This window comes from Scardinius erythrophthalmus (genome assembly GCF_964197995.2).
Source record: "Scardinius erythrophthalmus genome assembly, chromosome: 17".
Lineage (NCBI taxonomy): Eukaryota > Metazoa > Chordata > Actinopteri > Cypriniformes > Leuciscidae > Scardinius > Scardinius erythrophthalmus.
In genome coordinates, this window is record NC_138237.1 from 7,226,520 (window position 1) to 7,248,763 (window position 22,244).

At 35.1% G+C, this 22,244-nt stretch overlaps 2 protein-coding genes across 4 annotated transcripts in view; both read left to right on the top strand.

The window, feature by feature from the left end:
- The window catches only part of lrrc8aa (leucine rich repeat containing 8 VRAC subunit Aa), a 31,431-nt gene extending 19,217 nt beyond the window's left edge, over positions 1-12,214 (top strand). For all 3 annotated transcript variants that reach the window (XM_081390142.1, XM_081390143.1, XM_081390144.1), the window contains 3 exons: positions 1,135-1,305; positions 3,332-3,637; positions 10,596-12,214. In XM_081390142.1, the coding sequence (XP_081246268.1) occupies positions 1,135-1,305; positions 3,332-3,637; positions 10,596-10,871 (753 nt within the window). In that variant the 3' untranslated portion in view covers positions 10,872-12,214. The remainder of the gene's footprint in view (positions 1-1,134; positions 1,306-3,331; positions 3,638-10,595) is intronic.
- A 3,045-nt stretch (positions 12,215-15,259) lies between these two features.
- Positions 15,260-21,386, top strand: phyhd1 (phytanoyl-CoA dioxygenase domain containing 1). Its single transcript, XM_081390145.1, has 11 exons — positions 15,260-15,676; positions 16,823-16,981; positions 17,240-17,315; positions 17,387-17,434; positions 17,546-17,601; positions 17,897-17,959; positions 18,057-18,078; positions 18,156-18,284; positions 18,408-18,524; positions 20,952-21,078; positions 21,161-21,386. The coding sequence occupies exons 1-11, from the start codon at positions 15,644-15,646 to the stop codon at positions 21,204-21,206; spliced, it is 876 nt and encodes a 291-aa protein (XP_081246271.1). The 5' UTR covers positions 15,260-15,643; the 3' UTR covers positions 21,207-21,386.
- The last annotated feature ends 858 nt before the right edge of the window (positions 21,387-22,244 follow it).

Genomic DNA, 22,244 nt, shown 5'->3' on the forward strand with positions numbered 1-22,244 from the left:
GATGACGGTGATGAAAGATTAAAATAAAAATTTAGCCTGTTTACTTTAATACATGTTCTTGGACTTGTTGTGCTTGATTTATCAGTGCTCATTATTATAAAGACAAAAATAGTTTTTTTTTTTTTTTTTTATCAAAATCTTTACCAAAAAGTAAAAAGAACATTTTATGTAAATATTTTAATTACAGTTCACATTATATATAATTTTAATAGTAAAAAACACACACACACACACACACACACACACACACACACACACACACACACACACACACACACACACACACACTCACACCGAGTACACTTTTGAAATGACATTTTTATATAAAATAATATCTGTATAAACTAATATACATATACACACTTTTTTATATATATATATATATATATATATATATATATATATATATATATATATATATATATATATATATATATATATATATATATATATATATATATATATATATATATTTATATTTATGTGTGTGTATATGTACTCTCTGTGTGTGTATATGTATATTAGTTTATACAGATATTATTTTATATAAAAATCTCATTTCATTTTTTTGTAAAATATTTTGATAAATTATATTTAGTTTATATAATGTGTATAATACAAAATAAATTGTTTGTGCGTATATATATATATATATTAAAATATTTAAGAAAAAATTATAAAATTCTATAAATAAAATTAATAAATTATAATAAAATTATATTATATAATACTTTTTTATCATTTATATAATTAAAAATGTTTATATAAATTAATAGATATATTTTTTATACATTATTAATATATATTATAAACTATATATAACATAGTTCCACTCACGACTTTCCTTCAGAGATTATGCTTTCTAATACTCAATTAGCAGCTATTGTGTTATGCTATTGTAGGTACTTTTTGTAAATATTCTGAACAAAATGTAAAGAAAATATATTATTTATATATAATTTAATATATAAAGTGAAGATATAAGACCAGTAGTGAAATTCTAACAACTATCATACTGTTCTTTAGGTCTGGTTTTGTTTTTAATCTAACAACTGAATATTTTCACACAGAATTGCATTTTGCAATTTCATTTAGGACAAAATGATGATTCAAGTGCGTCTTTCCCCCTGGCAGGTGGTGACAGACGTTGGCGTTCACTTGCAGAAGCTCTCCATTAATAACGAAGGGACCAAACTGATGGTTCTGAACAGTCTGAAGAAGATGGTGAACCTGACGGAGATGGAGCTGGTGCGCTGTGATCTGGAGAGGATCCCACACTCCATATTCAGCCTGCACAATCTACAGGTAATCTTAGTCCTCCTTAATGTAGTTTCACAAAACCTGTGCATATAATTAGATACTACGGGACTAATGTATGCAAGTAAAATAAGATGGGTTGAGTATCTTAAGGTGAAACACTACAGGTGAATAGGGTAACATTTTTAACTAACAGACATCACCATGAAACTTTACCAGTTGATTGCCTACATTAAGATGTATTACAAGTTTTCTGTAATTTAATGATTAAATATGCAAATTAGAGATTATCGAATTAAATATGCGCTAATTTGCATACAAAAAAAAGTTTCAGGTTCAGAATTCTTTTTCATTGTGTTCACATATTAGATGGGAAAAAAATTACTGAGGGATTTATGGATATCTACTTATCCTGTAAATAAGAATATACTGTCAATAGCCTTAAATTGATTTTCACCATGTTTTTTGGAATAAATGTTATATAAATCAGGCTAGGAATAGTATATTTACAAATCCCTCTGTAAATGTCTTCATAATATAACTAGGTACAAGACTGGAAAGTTTGGTGTATATAGGTGCTACTGAAGAGGAGATTTCGGACTTGGAGTATGAGAGAAAGTCATTTTGAGAAAACGGGCTTTAAAGATTTATCATCAGCCAATGAGATTGCGCATTCAGCCCTTTTACTTTCACGATTGGTTCTGATAAAAAGGAAATTACCATATTTGGATCCGACAGCATTTTACGAGAGAGAGAGAGCTTTCTAACAGTTTATGTGATACACACATATCAGCAGCGGGATGATTTAGAAGGCATTTATGAGAAATCTACAGACGCAAACAGACAAAGTGTAGTAAAATAAAGACCTAAATGTGTATTTCAGACTTTTTTTCACCACAAGTCTGAAAGAAGACATGTTATTGAAGACAAATATCCCAAAATCTCAAAATTGACCGGTGAAAAAACAAACAATGTTTTTGCCTGCCGTGTCTCACCTTAAAGAGGACCTACAGTATTATGCTTTTCTTTAGTGTGTAATGTTGTAATTTGAGCATGGAAAAGCTCTGCATAAGTCCTAAAAGTTATTCTCTAAATCAGTGTCACTGTTTCTGAACTCCCTGAAACGCCTCCATTGTAGTCTTGAATTTTCTTTTGGGAATGAACATGTCGCAATATTCCTCATTTGAATAATTCCTGCCCAAGGCATACGCAAAATAAAGAGGCGGGGCCTGGTTGAGTTAGTAGTGTGTTGAAACTCGTAGTTATGGTAATGGGCAGGACATTTCCCAAACACGCTCGAAACGCTTGACCAATCACAACACACTGCTCCAACTGACCAATCAGAGCACATTGTGCTTTTAAGAAGGAGGGGCTTCATAGAGACAGGAACTAAACAGAGCGTTACTGACAGACTGGAAAGAGAGGAGCTGCAACAATGGTTTTGTGGTCCAGTCACATATTTGTCAGTCACATGGGTCAATTTTCTTTTAAACTGAGATTTATCCATCATCTGAAAGCTGAATAAATAAGCTTTCCATTGATGTATGGTTTGTGACAATATTTGGTCGAGATACAACTATTAAAAATCTGGAATTTGAAGGTGCAAAAAAATTGAGAAAATCTCCTTTAAAGTTCTACATTTATGTTCGCGATTGTGCTGGATTCACTCACAAAAATAAATGTTTTATATATTTACGGTAGGAAATTTACAAAATATCTTCATGGAACTTGATCTTTACTTAATATCCTAATGGTTTTTGGCATAAAAGAAAAATCTATCATTTTGACCCATACAATGTATTGTTGGATATTGACACAAATATACCAATGCGACATGTGACTGGTTTTGTGGTCCAGGGTCACAAATGAGAAAAATAAGGTGTTTTTTGAACATCCAAGTATGAAATCATATTCCATAGAGCCCAAAAACGAAATCAAGAGGGCATAATACGGCCTTTTTAAACCTGCTGCATTATATAAATGTTGTACATTTCCTAAAGTTTGGCTGCTTACCACAGGAATTTCCCCTTGGGCTCACTTACTCTGATGTGCACATCATAACTTCTGTCTGTAGGAGATTGATCTGAAGGACAACAACTTGAAGACCATCGAGGAGATCATCAGCTTCCAGCATCTCCACAGACTGGTGTGCCTCAAGCTCTGGTACAACCAAATCGCCTACATCCCCATCCAGATCGGCACCCTCACCAACCTGGAGCGACTCTACCTGAACCGGAACAAGATCGAGAAGATTCCCGCTCAGCTGTTCTTCTGCAGGAAGCTGCGATACCTGGACCTCAGCCACAACAACCTGACCAGCATCCCTCCAGACATCGGATTCCTACAGAACATGCAGTACTTTGCGGTGACGGCGAACAGAGTGAGTAAATGTGCAGACTTGCATGTGCACGTCACCTCATGTTCCTGAGAGATGGTGTTATCTGAGTTTGAATCTGTAACACTGCAGAGAATCATAGACTCAAACTCGGATAACACCGTCTTGTGTCCACCTTTCTCACACTCCCCGTAACGCAAAATATGGGAGTTACTTCCGTTAAACTGTAAACAATCAGCAAAAGGTTTGCTCTATGAACGCAATAAGTATTTTCAAAAACTGTGTAGGAAAAGAAAGCAGCGACTGAAAAGTATGGAAGCTTGTTTCCGCCACAGAATAAAACATTTTAAACATCCTTTTTTTTCATCTCGAGTTTTCATTTCGAGTTTTCATCTCACAATTCTGACTTTTTTTCTTGCAATTGCGAGTTTATATCATGCAATTCTGACATCTTTTCTCAGAACTGTGATATAAATTCGCAATATCAAGTTATAGTCCAATTCTACAGAAAAAAGACTTGACTTTTTTCTTGCAATTGCGAGTTTATATCTCATAATTCTGACTTTATAACATGCAATTGCGACTTTATATCATGCAATTCTGACTTTGTATTTGTGATGTGAGAAGAAAAGTTAGAATCGTGAGATAAAAAGTCGCAATTACCTTTTTATTTTTTGTTCTGTGGCGGAAACAAGCTTCCATAGAAAAGAGCTCTTGCCATATATTACAGATATGCTTAATATGTCATGTCACATTACAATTCCAAGCACTACATTCTTCTTCTGACGCCTAAGGAAACTTAAGAGCTCATTCAGTCAAACTGACGGATAAGGATTATTTTACAGCGCATCCGTATAATTTGAAATGATTCGTTTCAGTCTTTTTGAGTGGAAGTTTCCCTGGAATTGGAATTGCCTCCAATAATTCAAAACGCAGTAGGTTCGTCAGGAAAAAGGTGGATAACCAATTTTATTTGTTAAAAAAAAATATTATTTGTTTTATTCAGCAAGGATGCAAGAAACTGATTAAAAGTGTAAGGGTGGATTTCCTGAAGAAATTTTCCTGGTAGAAAACTGTACATTTCTTGTCTATTCCACCCACTGCTACTTATACCAACGATGGAAATATGCACAGTTACAATAGCTTAATATGTGGGAGAGTGTTGCTATAGAGAGTGACAATAGCCTCTTTCCGACCAAGTAGTTACAGAAACTTAGTTCTAGAAACTGTCCACTTCTAAACAGTTCTGAGAACTACTCTCCCCCAAACTTGGTTTTGCTGTTTGCGTTCGCACTGGCCAAGTGGCCATAGGAACTGGTAGGCGGGCTAAGGGAGTGAGGCAAGCACGGTGACTTTTATTTTGACGGCGCGACGGACCTTTATTTTGGCGGCGTTGAGAACGCCAGAGCAAACAATGCTCGCATTCTCTGTGTTTATTAGTTAACGATCTGTCTAACAGTACTGTTTAATATGTTATTAGATAGAACTGTTATAGAAAGTTAGCCTGGGAAAACCCAGACTACTTCCGGCGAATTTCAATTCTCTCTTCAGGATAGTCTGGAGAAGAGCCCATTCAAACTCATTACTGTGCCGCTGAAATCGCGGCACCAATCAGAAACGTTGGGGGAGGGATTTACATGATGACGACTCACTTGAGTTCTCAACGGGCCTGAAAATTACAACCCGACCCGACCCGGCCCGTGGCTTTTAAAGCCCGGACCCGATGTAACCCGACACTTAAACATGAATTATCTGCCCGAACCCGACCCGCGGCCCGACGCCGCGGCAGTTTTTTTTTCTCTCATACACGTATTATCATGACCAGCAGACGGGAATTCAAATCAACCTTTAATGTTCACGCCTTTTAACAATACAAACAATACAAACAACTGAAACAATACACTTTAAATATATAAATAGGCTGTAGTAGCGGCGGTGAATTCACCTGCGGCAAGTTTACTTCTCACCAACTCCATCTTCTTCTCCAGGCTAAAGGCGTCAGGTCTGCCCCCGTCCCTCTCCATGATGCACGTTGCACACAGCAGCCAGACTTTCATTACGGTGACCAGCAGCGATGATTAATAAATGTTTTTTTTTTTTTTTTTTTTTTTTTTACTGAGCGGAAAAGATTAAGCCCGAGGTCCGACCCGAGTCATTTGATTATATTTTCGACCCGAACCCGGCCCGAACCCGCGGGTCCCGTCGGGTTTGTCGGGCCGACCCGACCCGTTGAGAACACTAGTTCTCACGCAGTGAAAAATACATTGCGGAGCAGAGAGGAGACTGACAACATGCTGGCAGACAGGACAGAGCAGGCTACTTTTCGGTTACGTTTGATATTAAACATATTAAACAAAGTCTCAGCTTTCAAATTTGGTAATTTTTTAAAAGAAATTTAATCAATAAATACCGTTTTGTTGCTCTTTAATGTGCCGTGACAGATCGCTGTAGAGCATCAGTTAAAGCTGTTCTTGTGAACCGATCATCTCTTCCTTCTAGTTAATTTATAGCCTCAAATAAACATGAACAAACATAATGAAGGAATGTTGTTTTAACCACGGAAAGGCGTCAGTACACTCCGTTTTTCAAGTTCAAATCCTGTTACTACTCTCCTGACTGCTTTGTCGGACAAAATGGCGGATGGCGAAGTATGATTGGTCAGATCATCTGTCAATCAAGCTGAGCTACGTCGGTTGGTGACGCCCCTTTGGAAATGATTCGTCTACATAGCTTCTCCAGACCCTACACTCAGTTTCAACTGAGAAGGGTCTGGTTTTAACCAGGCTAATAGAAAGTAGACAGTATATGGAAAAGGTTATTAAAAGGTTATTAAAAAGGTTGATGTCCAGTGTTGCTAGCTGGGCAGATAAACATAATCATGTTTGGCAACAGTTACAATCTTCTTTTATCCTTTCCCTGACCATGTGACAAACCCAAATGTGAGACATTCAAGCTGACCAATCAGATAATTACAACTTGCCCCTTTGTACTAAAGGTGTGACAATTCATCGACCCCCGGAGTACTCACTATCAGCCCCTCGGTGCCTTTAGGGACTCCAAATGGTCATTTTGTGGTCAAGTGACAGTAAAGACATTTATAGTTTTAGAAAAGATTCTATTTCAATTCAATTCTATTCTTTTCAGCAAAGAATCCTGGAAAAATATGTAGCATATTAGAATGATTTCTGAAGGATCATGTGACACTGAAGACTGGAGTAATGATGCTGAAAATGATGCGGTCATTTTAAAGAAGATGATTTTATATCTTTCACTAACTTGCTCACACCTGACTTGCTGATAGCTGTTTAGTCATTGTTGTAGGTAACGCATCCTTTCTCAAATCATTACAATAGGAAACAGTAATTTCAGGCCAGTTAACGTTAATTAAATGAAAATTATGGCAATCATAGCAAATATCTTAGAGTTTTGTAAAATAAAGAAAGCGTGTCGGTGGCGTTTCATGACGGGAATCCACACGCAGTGCCAGTGAGAATATGAGGCAACACCCTCGAAGTGCATGTTGCGCATACTTATCCGTCAAACGCCCCGCTGAGCTTTCTCCAGGGTGTAAGCGGCATTAGACGGCGCCGTTGTTTTATTGAATCTGGATTCTTTGGATGCGAGTCAGATAATTCAAAGGAGGTAAACGGGGAATGTACAGACATAAAGTCCAGCAACTTATTATGCAGCAACACAAAACCTGTCTCTCTCTCATGTGTTTTGAGTTTGACGTGCACTTGTGGTTGTTTTTAGTAATGGGCGCGTTTGAGAGAGTGTGTGTGGCATGTTTCTGAAAATAGCGGGTTTATGGGACCTCCTGTCGAGGAGTGTGAACACCAGGGTTATTATAGTACACTAAAACCATAAAAACAATTTTGTTACTTAAAATAAAATAAACATTAACTATATATATATATATATATATATATATATATATATATATAGTGAATGTATGCATGTGTGTGTATGTATATGTGTGTATATCTATCTATCTATCTATCTATACTTCTAAAATATATAAACTTGTATAAAAAAAAGAAAAGAATTAAAACTGAAATAAAAAATTATAAAACTATATAGACAAGACCATTTGGTCTATTACCTAATAGAAAATATAAAAATAAAATTCTAAATATTAATAAAAACTACAATAGTATCTCAATAAATCACACACACTTCCCGGTTCCTTCATTTGCTCATTATTATCTAGTAGATAATATGTAGATGTATATATAAAATAACTAGATGCATATGTTTGCTTTTTTTAGTGTGAAATAAATTTGAGAGTGTGTGTGTGTGTGGCATGTTTCTGAAAATAGCGGGTTTATGGGACCTCCTGTCGAGAAGTGTGAACACCAGGGTTATTATAGTACACTAAAACCATAAAAAACAATCTTGTTAAAATAAAATAAACATTAACAAAAATAAATAAATAAATAATTTATATATAATTATACATAATAATAATAATAATAATAATATATAATTATGTATGCATGTATGTGTGTGTATGTATGTATGTATGTATGCATGTATGTGTGTGTGTGTGTGTGTATATATATATATATATATATATATATATATATATATATAAAATAAAAACTGAAAATAAACATTTGTAAAATTATATAAACAAGACCATTTGGTCTATGACCTAATGGAAAATATAAAAATAAAATTCAAAATATTAATAAAAACTACAATAGTATCTCAATAAAACACGCACACTTCCTGGTCCCTTCATTTGCTCATTATTATCTAAATCAGTTGTGTAATTTGTCTTATTTGCTGAGAATCAAGGTGGAGCATAACTAGATGCATATGTTTGCTTTTTTAGTGTGTGTGTGTGTGTGTGTGGTGTGTGTGTGTGTGTGTGTGTGTGTGTGCGCGCCAAAATTAGCAGCTTACTCTGGAGATAATTGGTTTTCCTGTGTATAATATGTTTTCGGGGTCTCCGCCCTGCCGAGCGAGTGGCTTTAAATGGGGCATGTTGTTTATTATAGATAGATTATATTACACAGCGCTCTGGAATCCTTGATTCGGATTGGTCAGTCGTGGCATTCTGCAGTCAATTACTGTAGCCGTTAAACTGGATAACTGACTGTTTTGTTGAACAAATTATTCCCTGCATAGCTGTGCTGGTTTTGGGTTTCTTGTATCAATCCAATCAGCTGGTCATTATCGCGAAATGAACCCTAACCAAGACACCAGATAACACTACTGTGACCCACTACAGTATCCGTTATGAACTGAACAAAACACACCGATTGAATAATGGTAAATGAGACATAAAATAGCTGAAATCATATTTAGTCCTTACTAAATAAATAACCAAATGGCTTATGGTTTGTTAGCTATTGAAAAGGCTGGAATAAATAAAATAAATGTGTGTAATTAATAACGGTTCACAATTAATCGATTAAAATTATAGGCCTACTAAAATAGCACTGCTACAAACAAATGTTGCAAACCTGTTTATTTATTTATTTAAAATCACGTTTTAAAACCCAATCGCAATTTTTCAGGTAAACTACATATTTTTCAGTGCAAATAAAAAAATGTAATGGGTGTAAATAATCATTTTCTTAAAAAACACTTGTATGTTTTGCATAACGAGAATATTTTCTGCTATTTTAAATAAATATAATATACAATAAAGTGCTGGTAACACTTTTCAATGTTTCATCTGTTAACATTATTTAATTAACTAACAATAAGCAATATATTTTTTGTTATTCTCAGTTAATGAAAATGTATTTTAAAATTTGTTTTAGTAAACGTAGACATTAATATTAAAGGGATAGTTCACCCTAAAATGAAAATGAAATCATCCTTTACTCGCCCTGCTGTTCTAATGCCGTATCCCGTTATTTATTTTTTGGACCACAAAAGGAGAAAAGCGCTCGTGCTCGTCCAGATGAATAGCGACCAGCATCAAGCTTTAAAAAAGATGTAAAACTATCACAGAATGATCTCATCTGTCACATGTCATATATCCAAAGTGTTCTGGGGGTATACAGTATCTCACGAAAGTGAGTACACCCCTCACATTTCAGCAACACATATACTATACACATATACACTATATATACAGTATATATGAAGAGTTCAGATGCAAAAGCCTCTAAGTGCCGTCTGAAATTTTCTTCTAGAATGATCATTTTTATCAAGCTTGTATATTTAAGTTCAATAATTTCACTTAAATGGCAATGAAAATTACCTATTGCCATTTAAGTGAAATTACTGAACTTAAATATACAAGCTTTATAAAAATTATTATTCTAGAAGAAAATTTCAGATGGCACTTAGAGGCTTTTGCATCTGAACTCTTCATATAGTAAAGAGAGCGTTTGGTGAAAAACAAACTGAAATTTAATGTATTATTTAACGAGATTCTTGACCTCAGCCGTTGGTCTTATGCGCATTCATGAGACTCTATCAGCGCCGCCGTTCACTCCGACTCGCCCAGAAAAAAAACACACAAGTTGTGAGAAATCAGGATTAACAAAAACAAGACATGAAATGCATCCCATGTACAAATGGGATTAAATAATAATAAATAATACATAAAATAGCAGTTAGTTTTTCACCAAACCCTCTCATATCCCCTCAGAACACTTGAAATAAACGGATAAACGAATAAATCATTCTGTGATACTTTTGCATATATTTTTTTTTAAGCTTGATACTGGTCACTGCCATTATCTGGACGTTTTTTATTTTTATTTCTCCTTTTGTGGTACAAAAAAGAAAGAAAGGCATACGGCATTACAACAAGACCAGGGTGGGTAAATTATGACTTAATTTTCATTTTAGGGTAAACTATCCCTTTAACTAAGATTATTAAATTTTGTAGAAGTGTTGTCCATGTTAACTAACAAATAAACCTTTTGTAAAGTGTTACTGAAATGTTTAGGTCTTATTTGCGGTCATCAGATTCCAATTTACACACTCATCAAAGAGAATCGCGTCTTTAATCGTGTCTTTTTCCCCCCCGATTCAGATCGAGACGTTGCCGCCCGAGTTGTTCCAGTGTAAGAAGCTGCGGACGCTGAATCTGGGAAATAACTGCCTTACGGTGTTGCCGTCGCGCTTCGGAGAGTTAACGGGCCTGACGCAGCTGGAGCTCCGCGGGAACCGGCTGGAGGGATTACCGGTGGAGCTCTCCGAATGTCGACTTCTCAAGCGCTCCGGCCTGATCGTGGAGGAAGATCTCTTCAACACTTTACCACCAGAGGTCAAGGAGCAGCTGTGGAGAGCCGATAAAGAACAAGCCTGAGTGAGACGGATGAAAGAGAAGAAACTCTTAATGTGGTCATTCTGCTTTCCTTTCATTCTTTTAATGATTTTTAATTCATTTTATTTGGGCGAAAAAGCATTTGTTTTTCGTCCGTATGAAGGGAAGTTATGGACAGGGTGCCATCTGTCCTTAGAAACACATATACACTGATCCACTCATACACAAACACACGTTTTGCAAGGTCAAGTCATTCATGTGCTGCCCCCTACAGGCACCGAGGGGCATGCATATAGATGACAGCAACGGCAACATGGTGAACATGTGGGTGCGAGTGCCTGTTAAAGCAGTGGCTTTATGGGAATGCATAGATATAACAAGCAATATGTGGTTTGTGCATTATTTACTTAGCGGCTGCATCCAATCAGGGAAGGGTCGACTGTTTATGAATGTGCCAGCTGAGTTATCAAATCTGTAATTGTACATTTTAAACCTCTGCAAGCTAATACCCACAGAAATAAATGCCAAAAGGTCATATACAAAATCTACTACATACAGTTGCAATTAAAAAACAATTCAACCTCCATTGCTAATCAGGTTTGTTGGCAAAATCGACAGACTTCAAGCAAATCAAGCAAAAGTAAGTGAAATAGAAGTTATTAAAAGTTGCATTTTCAATTGGATTTGGGGAAACCACTTGAAACATTTGTTTTACTATTTTTTGTTTTTGTTTGATTTGCTCATTGCACACAGATAAAAGTCTATAAATTCTGCCAATAAACCTGATTTGCAATGGGGGTTGAATAATTTTGATTGCAACTGTATATATGCTTTTAAAGACTTTTAAAGATGAATATGATGCCAGAAACTCTTTGAAAATGTCTTGCTAAAATCTTACACTCCACAGACTACGCTAAGATACAGAAGCGGTGAACTCTAACGCTCTGATGACAAACTAAATGATCTTGGACTGACTCAAGTTTGGATCAGGTGAGATGCACGTTGACTCGAAGGGAATGATGACGTCACGATGACTGTTGTTGTAGCAACGTTCCCACACTATTATGGCCTTAACTCTCTGAGCTGAATGCTGGAGGTCGTCTCAAAGAAAAAGTGTACATTTTACGTTTGTAAGTTTTATAATTTTACAAAAAAATATAAGAGAAAGAACAAAAAGAAACAGAACAGAAAGACAATTGTGCAAATTGTTCACATGTTTGCAAGTACAAAAATCCTATGCGTTAATGAATTGTTTTTATATGTACATGTACATGTTCATATGATTTTATTTTATGATTTTTATTTGAACGTTTCTTTCGTTGGAAAGATTGCCTAATGTACACAGTTATGGCGTTAAACAAAACCAAGTAAAAATTTCTGATATACATTCAAATGTGTTTTCATATGTTTCTTAAGTCTCACACACACACACACACACACACACACACACACACACACACACACACACACACACACGGGTCATTCTCAGGAAATTGTGCCGTGTCTGAACATTTTATTTGTCACTTTTTAAGCAGTTGCAAAAAAACAACAATAGTTTGTTACTAAGACCTACATTATTAGTTACTAACCCTAAAGCACTACATTATTTCACAGAAAGTTTTGAATTCAGCTGGTATAGATAATATTAGTTAGTATAAAATCACAGTAATAAATAAATTAGTAGTAATAAATCACAATTATATATATATGTATGTATGTGTGTATACTCTGAATATATATATATATATATATATATATATATATATTCAGAATTTATTGGGTTAGAAGATAATGCTAGTATAAAAGTAAACCTAATAAAACACTGATGTAAGAGAAACTGCTTTCTAAATCATGTGGTCAGAAAATGAGCATCCATTTAAATATGACATCAGAAAAATGTAATTGTGGTTTTATTTTCTCAGCAAATAAATAAAGAATACAGAATGTGAAAGCATGTTTTAAAATAGATTTAAATGTAATGGTTATTGTTTCCATGCAAATTTGCTGATATTCTGATTAAAAACTAAATAGTTTTATTTATACAATTTATATTATATTTATATTGCATTATACATTAAATGATGTCAGATTTATGGAAGCTTGTTTATTCCAGCAGAATAAAATTAAAATTAAAAAAGGTTATTGTAACTTTTTACCTCACAATTCTGACTTTTTCCACAATCTCGGAATTCTGATGAAAAAAAGGTCAAATTCTGGTCAAATTTTTCTGCAATTACAGAATTTATATCTTGCAATTCTAAATTAATGTCAAGGTCTAGGGACTTTGGTTTACATCTAAACAAGGAATTGCAAGGAAAAAAAGTCAAATTTGCATACGGCTGTTGCTGCAAGCCAGTGATTATAGTTAATAAAGTTTTATATTCGTCTTACAAAATGTGCTTTTGGAGCTTCAAAAACTCTGGCACTATTCAATGCCATTACAAAGCTGGGAAGAGTCAGGATATTATTTAATATAACTACGATTGTGTTCGGCTGAAAGAAGAAAGCCATATACACCTAGGATGGCTCGAGGGTGAGTAAATTATGGAATCATTTTCATTTTTGAGTGAAGTATTCCTTTAAGATCCTTCAAGCATGTGAATGTGAAGTCATGGCCACACGTGGCATTGTTGCCTGAGAATGAGCCACAGACCGACACCTACACACACATTCTTTAATGCCACACCTCTCCACACACACACAAACACTGAACACAGGCTCTCTGTTTCTGTGAGTGGTAGAGGTGAGTAAAGTCGCCACATGAGAGCTCCCATTCATCCACTTCTCTCTCTCTTTCTGTCAGTGAAGTCAGCTGACCGACCAAATGGCAGCCAGTTCAAACAACACATAAACTTTCTTAGGTTTGTATGCACTTGACACTGACTGAAAAGGTCTGCAAGTCAATGTTGCACAGCCATCACAAACTTGCAATGGCAAGAAGGTGTTAATGGAGAACTGATATCCCATGAAGTGGAAAACATTGTCTATCTCGATCAAATCTCTGCTAGAATTTAGTACTCGTCGGATATGAGCAGCTGTCTACTTTTTTTTTCCATTAGATTTGAGATTAAACTGGTGTTTTTGTTAATTGACGCAAACGCCTAAACTGCTAGGTTATCATCTTTACAAGCTTTCGCTTCCTCCATATCCTCAGTGGTCAAGCAGACTCTACAAAAACTAACGTTAGAGAGCTGAGAAATTAAAGGGAAACTGTGGAAGTCACTTGGGTCCATCAACTGTTTGGTTACCCATATTCTTCAAAATATCTTCTTTTGTGTTCAGCAGAAGACAGTTCAGCAACTTGAGGGGTGAGTAAATTATGACAGAATTTTCATTTTTGGGCGAACTGTCCCTTTAAGGAGAACCGTGTGTTGACAGTCTGTGTGACGCTGGCGCCCCCTGCAGGTGAAGAGGTCAAACGCACACACAAAAACCACCGCAAAATTACGACTTCATTTCTAAATGTAGACCCTACTTCTAAATTCTCCCTCGGTCTAAAATATTGTCGTTATTCAGAAAAAATGTAAAAGTACTAGATGGAAATATTATCAGTGAATAATGACGGTTAATTTACTGTATATTCTGGAATTTTAATTATTTATTCATTGCTTTTGTGATCCCTTTTAAATGGTTGTTGTATGGAAAAGAGCTGTATGAACTTTCATCAAAAGTATAGTGAATAGATAGACATTTTATAATTGAGGTGAATATCGCTTTAAATCAAAACATGCAAAGATTTAAAGGGACCGTTTACTCAAAAAATAAGACATCTTTATAATTTACTCACCCTCATGTTATTACAAACATGTGTGATGTTTGTGAAGATGTTTTATAATGTGACCGTTTTTTCCCCACATACCATTGTTTTCCCTCCCCCAAAAAAGTTTTTTAAACATTTTTTTATTTTTTATTAAATGCAACAAGAACCAGATGTGCATTGTTAACAACATTAGCTGCCAGAGAAAAAGTTGCAAGTTTTAGTGCTTTTAAAACATAACATGTTCAGTGCTTTTTGGTTTTAGTTTATGCATATTTAAAGTTATTTATAAAATGTGAGAAATTTGGTTAGCAAAGAGTCCACTTATGTTACTAAGTAATTGCAATTATTTTCCCAGATACAACCACAGAATAAAGAAAGTCGTTCAGGTGAAAGTATATGACATAATTATTATTATTATTATTTTGAACTATTATTCCTTTAAATACCAGCTGAAAACATGCAAATAAAATAATGCATTTCAGAAATGGAGTTTGCATAGTATTAGTTCGTTAATAATAGGCTATATCTTATAATGCACTGAAAATAAATAGATCTGTCATACCATTCACTTGAAGGGTGAATCTTAGAAAAACTAACATTAGTCAACATGATTAATTACAGGCTCATACACATAGATGATAAAGGGTTAATTGAGAAATTGACAAAGCTTGTATCTCTTTTGTGAAGTCTTCTGAACACTGTCCAACTCATGCAATCGTGCACATAATGATCTGCCAAACTAACTGATTTCCATCCAGAATATGACCTGTTGTGTTCACCCTTTACCTGGAATTTGGAGGCATATATGTTTACCTTTTAGGTTCACTTGAACCCTCAGTGACTCAAGTTATCCATGCACATTTGACTTTCTGGCAGTGCAGTGAAAGAGTTACTGTTCAAAATCCAATTATTGCATAACCATGGCTACAGTTTAATCGTATTTGACATGGTGCAACCACGTGGTTGCTTAGAGAGAGAGAGAGAGAGAGAGAGAGAGAGAGAGATTTGGATGAGACAGCCGTTTTAGCTCTCTTCTCAGACTGTCTTCCTCAGCATGGATGTTTTGACACAACAAGACGTGCAAAAGGTAAGAAATTGCCTCTAAATTGCTATAACAACAATACGCCACATATTGTCTTTGTTATGTGCATGTTAATCAGAAAAGCACTTTTACGAGTCTAAGATTTTTCTCGCTATTAGATGACAATGTTTTGCATCTTTATATTAAAAGTTGTCATAGGTCAGTGCCTCGTGCATGCGTGCAAAAAATGCACAAAAGAAATAAAAATCTCGAGAAAGCACTTGTGGAATAATTAAAGTGGAATCTGTTGCGTAATTCTAGAAAAACAGGACTAGCGGATGGACTGGAATGTGCCATGTAAAGAGCAACGCGAAATGGGCGTGGCCTTAAGTGATCATTTACATATTTTAACTCTTCAGTGTGTGATTTTCAGTTTAACCGATGCGTATTATTATTACTATTAGTAGTAGTACAGTATACAGTTTATTTATTATTATTGCCCTGTGCGTAGACTTATGTGTCATGTGACATCTGTTACTTTTCTCATTGCTGTTGAAGATAGACCAATCACAGTCGTAGTTGTAAAGATCGATGAGACAGATTTCTATTTCCGTGTCTGGAATAATTGGAATTAACATATTCAAAATCATCCTGAGATTTGTGATGGGCTATTAATAGATTAGATAGCAAACTATCTTTTATACTAACCATGATTCTAACATATAAACCTTACATCCCCATTTAGGTCTACAGTCTATTATGTTTTTTGTCTATTTGTGTTATTGAAAATTCTCAAGTGCTGACCATGACAAAATCAAAAATATACTGTCTGTCTGTATTATGTTATGATACATTGAGTAAGCAACTGAGCTCAAAACACATTTAAAAGTAAGAATAAAAAAGGAAAAGTGAAGAAAAATCAACTGTATTTGCTCCCTAAGTCCACTTTGAGTTGTTATTAGCTAGTAGAAGAATGGTAATACCATGGTATTTTGAAATATAATACCATGATACTAAATGAATGTACTAATATTCCATTGTATGGTACTAATACCATACATTACTATAGTAAGCTACCTGTACAAAAAGGAACTTTTTGCTACTTTTTTTTGGTGATATCAGGAAGAGCAAATGTTGTTTTTGTCCTAATTGGGTATATATAATTTGCATATGTAGACTGAATATGTCTCTGTACTGTTTTTCACTCTGTAGTACCAGGATGAGGGCTATCTGGTGCTGGACGGGCTTCTGTCCCCAGAGGAATGTGATGCTTTACGGGAACGAATGAGTGAGATTGTTGACCGGATGGACGTTCCTGAACACTGCAGGATACAGTTCTCCACTGACCATGACGAGCAGCTGAAAACACAGGTAAACAGCGTCATCATCATCGCCTCATCATTATTATGCATTTACAGTAGTGTCATTATCGACGTTCTTCTACGCATTACTTTCCACATGCAACCAAATATTCCTGGGTAAAGATGCAGGTAAGACTACTGACTGCAGGTAAATGTAGTTGCCTGTATTAGTTAAAAATGCTGTCATACTACCAACCATGCTTGAAAAAATCCCATGTAAATCCATGTACATTTAGAAGCGGTCAAATCATATTTTGTGTTTGTCCAGGGAAATGCGGACTATTTCATCACAAGTGGAGACAAGATCCGTTTCTTCTTTGAGAAAGGCGTGTTTGATGATAAAGGTTTGTTGTGCTGAGATGTAAATAAATCCTCCCAGGAAATTCATCCCATAATGCAACTGTTGTGTTTTCAGGAGAGTTCATTGTGCCAAGAGAACATTCCTTGAATAAAATCGGACATGGTGGGTATTTAGGAAAATGATATTTAAACGCCATATTTAAGACATTCATATTTAAACGATGAAATAAAATGATTTTGCTCCTTATGTATTTGTGTCTTATCCTTCCTACAGCTCTCCACGCTTATGAGCCGCTGTTTAAAGCAGTCACCCACTCACCAAAAGTTCAAGTAATGACCAAACTCCCATGTAAACGAATGTAAATTGTGGTCTTCATATAAAAGATCATTTGTTTTAATTGGAAGATTTATGAGACATTTTAGGGCCTAAAACCTCTTTTAAAGTATTAATAAATACTATAAAAGTATATAAATAACACTGACCCAGACTAGTTTGGTTTCAAACTGAGACTAGCAATCCACTGTTTAACCAAAAAACCATGATCATGCCGAATACTCTTTTCATTATGCCAATTTTCAGACACTTCAGTCATAATGTGTGTGTGTGTTTGCTTCTTATCTGCAGAACCTGGCTAAGAAACTCGGCTTGATAAATCCAGTTATTCTGCAGAGTATGTACATCTTTAAGGTAGAGTTAATATATGATGGCTTATAAATTATGCTTATATTTATTGTAAGGGTAATATTTTCATTACTCGCCTCTTCTGTGTCTGTTCTGTAAACAGCAACCAGGGATTGGTGGAGAAGGTAAGACCCGCCTACATCTTTAACCAATGAGAAAGCAATACAAAAACACTTTTTTGACCTTTGACCCTTGACTTCAGTGACACCTCACCAGGACGCCACCTTCCTTTACACGCAGCCTCTGGGAAGGGTGATGGGCTTGTGGATCGCTCTGGAAGACGCTACACTCGAGAACGGCTGTCTGTGGTTCATACCGGGATCACACAGTGGTAATTTCAAATGCATGAAGCAGATTCGTGGCATTTTACGTCATTTGGGCATGCATGCTATTGGAGTAAAGCTTTGTTTTGCATGAATGTGTGTATTTAAAATGAGTTTGCTGTGCATGAAAGATGGGCTTACCAGGCGAATGGTGCGGACACCTAAAGGCACGTTTCCTCTGACTGATTTCATTGGCCGAGAGAAGAATTATGACGACAATCTCTTCGTTCCCGTTCCGGTTAAAAAAGGTGAGTTATTGAAACTGTTAATTCCATTGGAAATAAATTACAACACCATACAATAAACATATACAGTATATACACTACTGTTCAAAAGTTTGATGTTGTTTTTTTAAACATTTTTAAATAAGTCTCTTCTGCTCACCAAGGCTTCATTTATTTGATTAAAAATGCAGTAAAAACAGTAATATTGTGAAATATTTGAATTTAAAACTAGAAAGAAAACTTTGTCAAACTTGACAAAGCCTTGTCTGAAAGTTTGACTTTTTTATATGCTTCCTAGCATGTTTTATCATGCTGGCATGTGTCTATCATTGTTTTACATTTTGCTAACATGTTTTAATAAGATTTTAATACACTGTTAGCATGAATTAGCATTTTACTAGCATGTTTTAACATATTGCTAGCATGTTTTAGCATGTTGTTTGCATGATTAGGCACATTGCTAACATGTTTTAACACATTTGCTAGAATTAATTAGCATATTGCTAGCATGTTTTAGCACGTTGCTAGCATATTTTTGCACATTGCTAACATGATTTAACATGTTAACATGATTTATCACAAAGCTATTAGGAATTAGCATGCTGGTAGCATGTTGCTGACATGATTTAACACATTGATAGTTTGAATTGGCACATTTGCTAACATGTTTTAACACTTTGCTAGCATATTTCTGCACATTGCTAACATGATTTCACATGTTAACATGATTTATCGCAAAGCTATTGGTAGCATGTTTTGCATGTTCCTAACATGATTGAGCACATTGCTAGCATGGTTTAGCTAGCACATTGTTTACATGTTTTAACACAATTACAGGGCTGCCAACTCTCACACATTGAGCGTGAGACTCACGCAATTGACACTTCTCACACGCTCTCACGCCACACATCCATTTTCTCACGCACAGAAAAATTGCGGAGCAAAGAGGTACTTTTAATATTAAACTAATTCTCAGCTCTTAGATTCCGTCAATTTTATTACGAAATTCAGAAAAAAATACGTTTGGCGCTTGTAAATGTGACGTGACAGATCGCTGAGCGCCTCAGTTCAAGTGCACGTGAACCTATTTTTTACAGTCTATGACGTGAACCGATCAGCTGTTACTTTTTTATTTAAAGATGCAGTGCAACTTACCGAAAGTATACATAATATCAACCAATTAGTGTTTTTCAACCACGGAAAGAGGTCAATATAACAGCAGGAGCACAATTATGTCACATAACGTTACATTTACCTCAGGAAAGCCATTTAATGACCATAGCATGTTAATTGAATAGAAAAAAATAGCTAGAGAGGAGATTTTGCTGAGCACTATATTACAAATTTATTATATTTTTACTTATGTCATTAAATAATTGTTATTATAACAAAAACTGCATTATATTTAATTTAATTTGTTATTTTTAACCTTTAATAATACCAGCAGATTGGGCCCTCTGTGTTTACAGCATTAGGTGAGATAATTTTTTTAAAAATAAAATTTAAAATAAACATTTATCCAAATTAGTCAATATTGAATCAAAATCGGAATCAAATCACAAGAATGGAATTGAAATCTTTAAATTTTTGTCAAGCAATAATAAAAACTGTATCCTACCAGTCATTGTACAATGTAAACATTGTAACATGTTGTCAATAAACAATGTGACAATCACAATTACACTTATTGTGATGCAATATTTGTTTTTACATACCCCCCCAAAAAAATCTCACTCCAAGCTAAACTCAAAAGTTGGCAGCCCTGCAATTAATTAGCATGCTAGAATGTTTTAGCATGTTGGTAGCACAATTTAACACGTTGCTAGCATGTTTTTAACATGTTGTCCCAGGACAGTCATTAAGCTTTGCTAGTGATAGCTTAAAAACTATAGAAGTCTTTTTTTACAAAAGTCTTCTTGGGACTTTTCGCAGTTTTGATTGTCCGTGTAATGAAAATCGTAAGATGGATCAGTTAGAAAAGAGGTCTGACCCGAGCTGTAGCTTGAAAGCGCTAGGAAGAGATACTGTTTAAATTTAGTCTCAGAAATACAACAAAATTTTAATGTATGTTAAAATGTAATGTATTCCTGTGATCAAAACTGTATTTTCAGCATCATTACTCCAGTCCTCAGCGTCACATGATCCTTCAGAAATCGCTCTAATATGATGATTTGCTGCTCAAGAAACATTTCTGATTATTATCAATGTTGAAAACAGTTGTGCTGCTTCATATTTTTGTGGAAACGGTGATACATTTTATTCACGACTCTTTGATGAATAGAAAGCTCAAAGGAACAGCATTTATTCAAATAGAAATCTTATGTAAACTTATAAATGTCTTTACTGTGACTTCTGATCAATTGAATGTGTCCCTGCTGAACAGAGGTATTACATTACAAATCCAACTTTTGAACAGTAGTGTATTAAAGTATACATATTTTTGTGCTGTAGGTGGAGCTGTTCTGATTCACGGGGAGGTGGTTCACCGCAGCGCTGCGAACACATCTGACGTCTCACGCCACGTTTACACTTTCCACATTATGGAGTCTCAAAACACCGTTTGGAGTCCTGAGAACTGGTAAGAGCAGTGCATGCTGGGTAACGCAGGCCGTAGAGAGACGAGATCTAGTTCTCAGGGCTTTTGTGTTGTTCTCTCTCAGGCTGCAGCCGACAGAAGAGCTACCCTTCCCTTCCCTCTACACCTGAACAACACACACACAACAGGCCTGATGACACTTGATGACGTCTGAGATATCAGGAGCTTTTTTAACGCCAGGATAATTTGTAAATGGACCAAAAAATGTCTTTCTTACCGTAAAATATGAATCATTTTCTATATTTTACCTACAGCCACGACAGTGTTAATAAAAGGCTAGTTTTTGTTAACCGAAGAGTCTCTATCATTTGTGATCTGACTTCAAAGCTTGTTATTTTAGTAAATGAGAAACATTAACTTTATTAGAAATAAAGTTTATTTCCTTTAACGCAGCATTATCTGTGTACCCAACAAAATCAATACAATATAGAAAAGGTATGAATGTTTGATCATATGAATCATCTGGATTTCCAGACCAAGAACATCGCATGACAAAACTGCAGTTCTCATGACAGGAAAATCTGAAAAATCATATTTATAGTCATTGGTGATGAAAAAGATTGAAAACAAACTTCAATAAAGATTAAACTAAAAGTTCAACTATTCCAACAAAAGTATAGATTTTAAAAAGTTACTGTTTCATGCTGGGTCACGTCTTTTGACGCAAAGTAATTCATTGAACTAAACAATTTTCTTCTGTAAATATACACAAACCATTAAAACGATCATTTATACAAAATAAAAATCCAACAATCTTTGTCAAATCCCAATGTCAAAAAGTAGTATGACCATAAAGTAACACATTTTATTACAATTTCCAGGTAGTTTAAAAACAAGTTTACACATGAGTGTCATGCAAATGTCCACAGATGCAGAGTGTCCGTTATAAATGTCCCAGAATGCACTGCAAACTGAACAGGTGACTGATACTTCAACCACAGTTCCCATGACAACTGTCAACGTAACACGCTCAACACAAAACGCCAATCACAACGTGAAAGGCCTCAGTCAAATATCATGAATAAATTAAGGTTTAAACATATATAATTTACAAAATGCTTGAATTCTGCAATCTTTAAAGACATCGCATACATGCTTTTACAGAACAGTGATCTGTACATTAATATCTACTGCCTCCTACATGCAGA

Coding starts and splice junctions, on each gene's coding strand:
- phyhd1 (XM_081390145.1), top strand. CDS start 15,644: ATGGATGTTTTGACACAACAAGACGTGCAAAAG. Junction 17,316..17,386: donor AGGCGTGTTTGATGATAAAG/GTTTGTTGTGCT, acceptor TTGTGTTTTCAG/GAGAGTTCATTGTGCCAAGA. Junction 17,960..18,056: donor AGAGTATGTACATCTTTAAG/GTAGAGTTAATA, acceptor TTCTGTAAACAG/CAACCAGGGATTGGTGGAGA.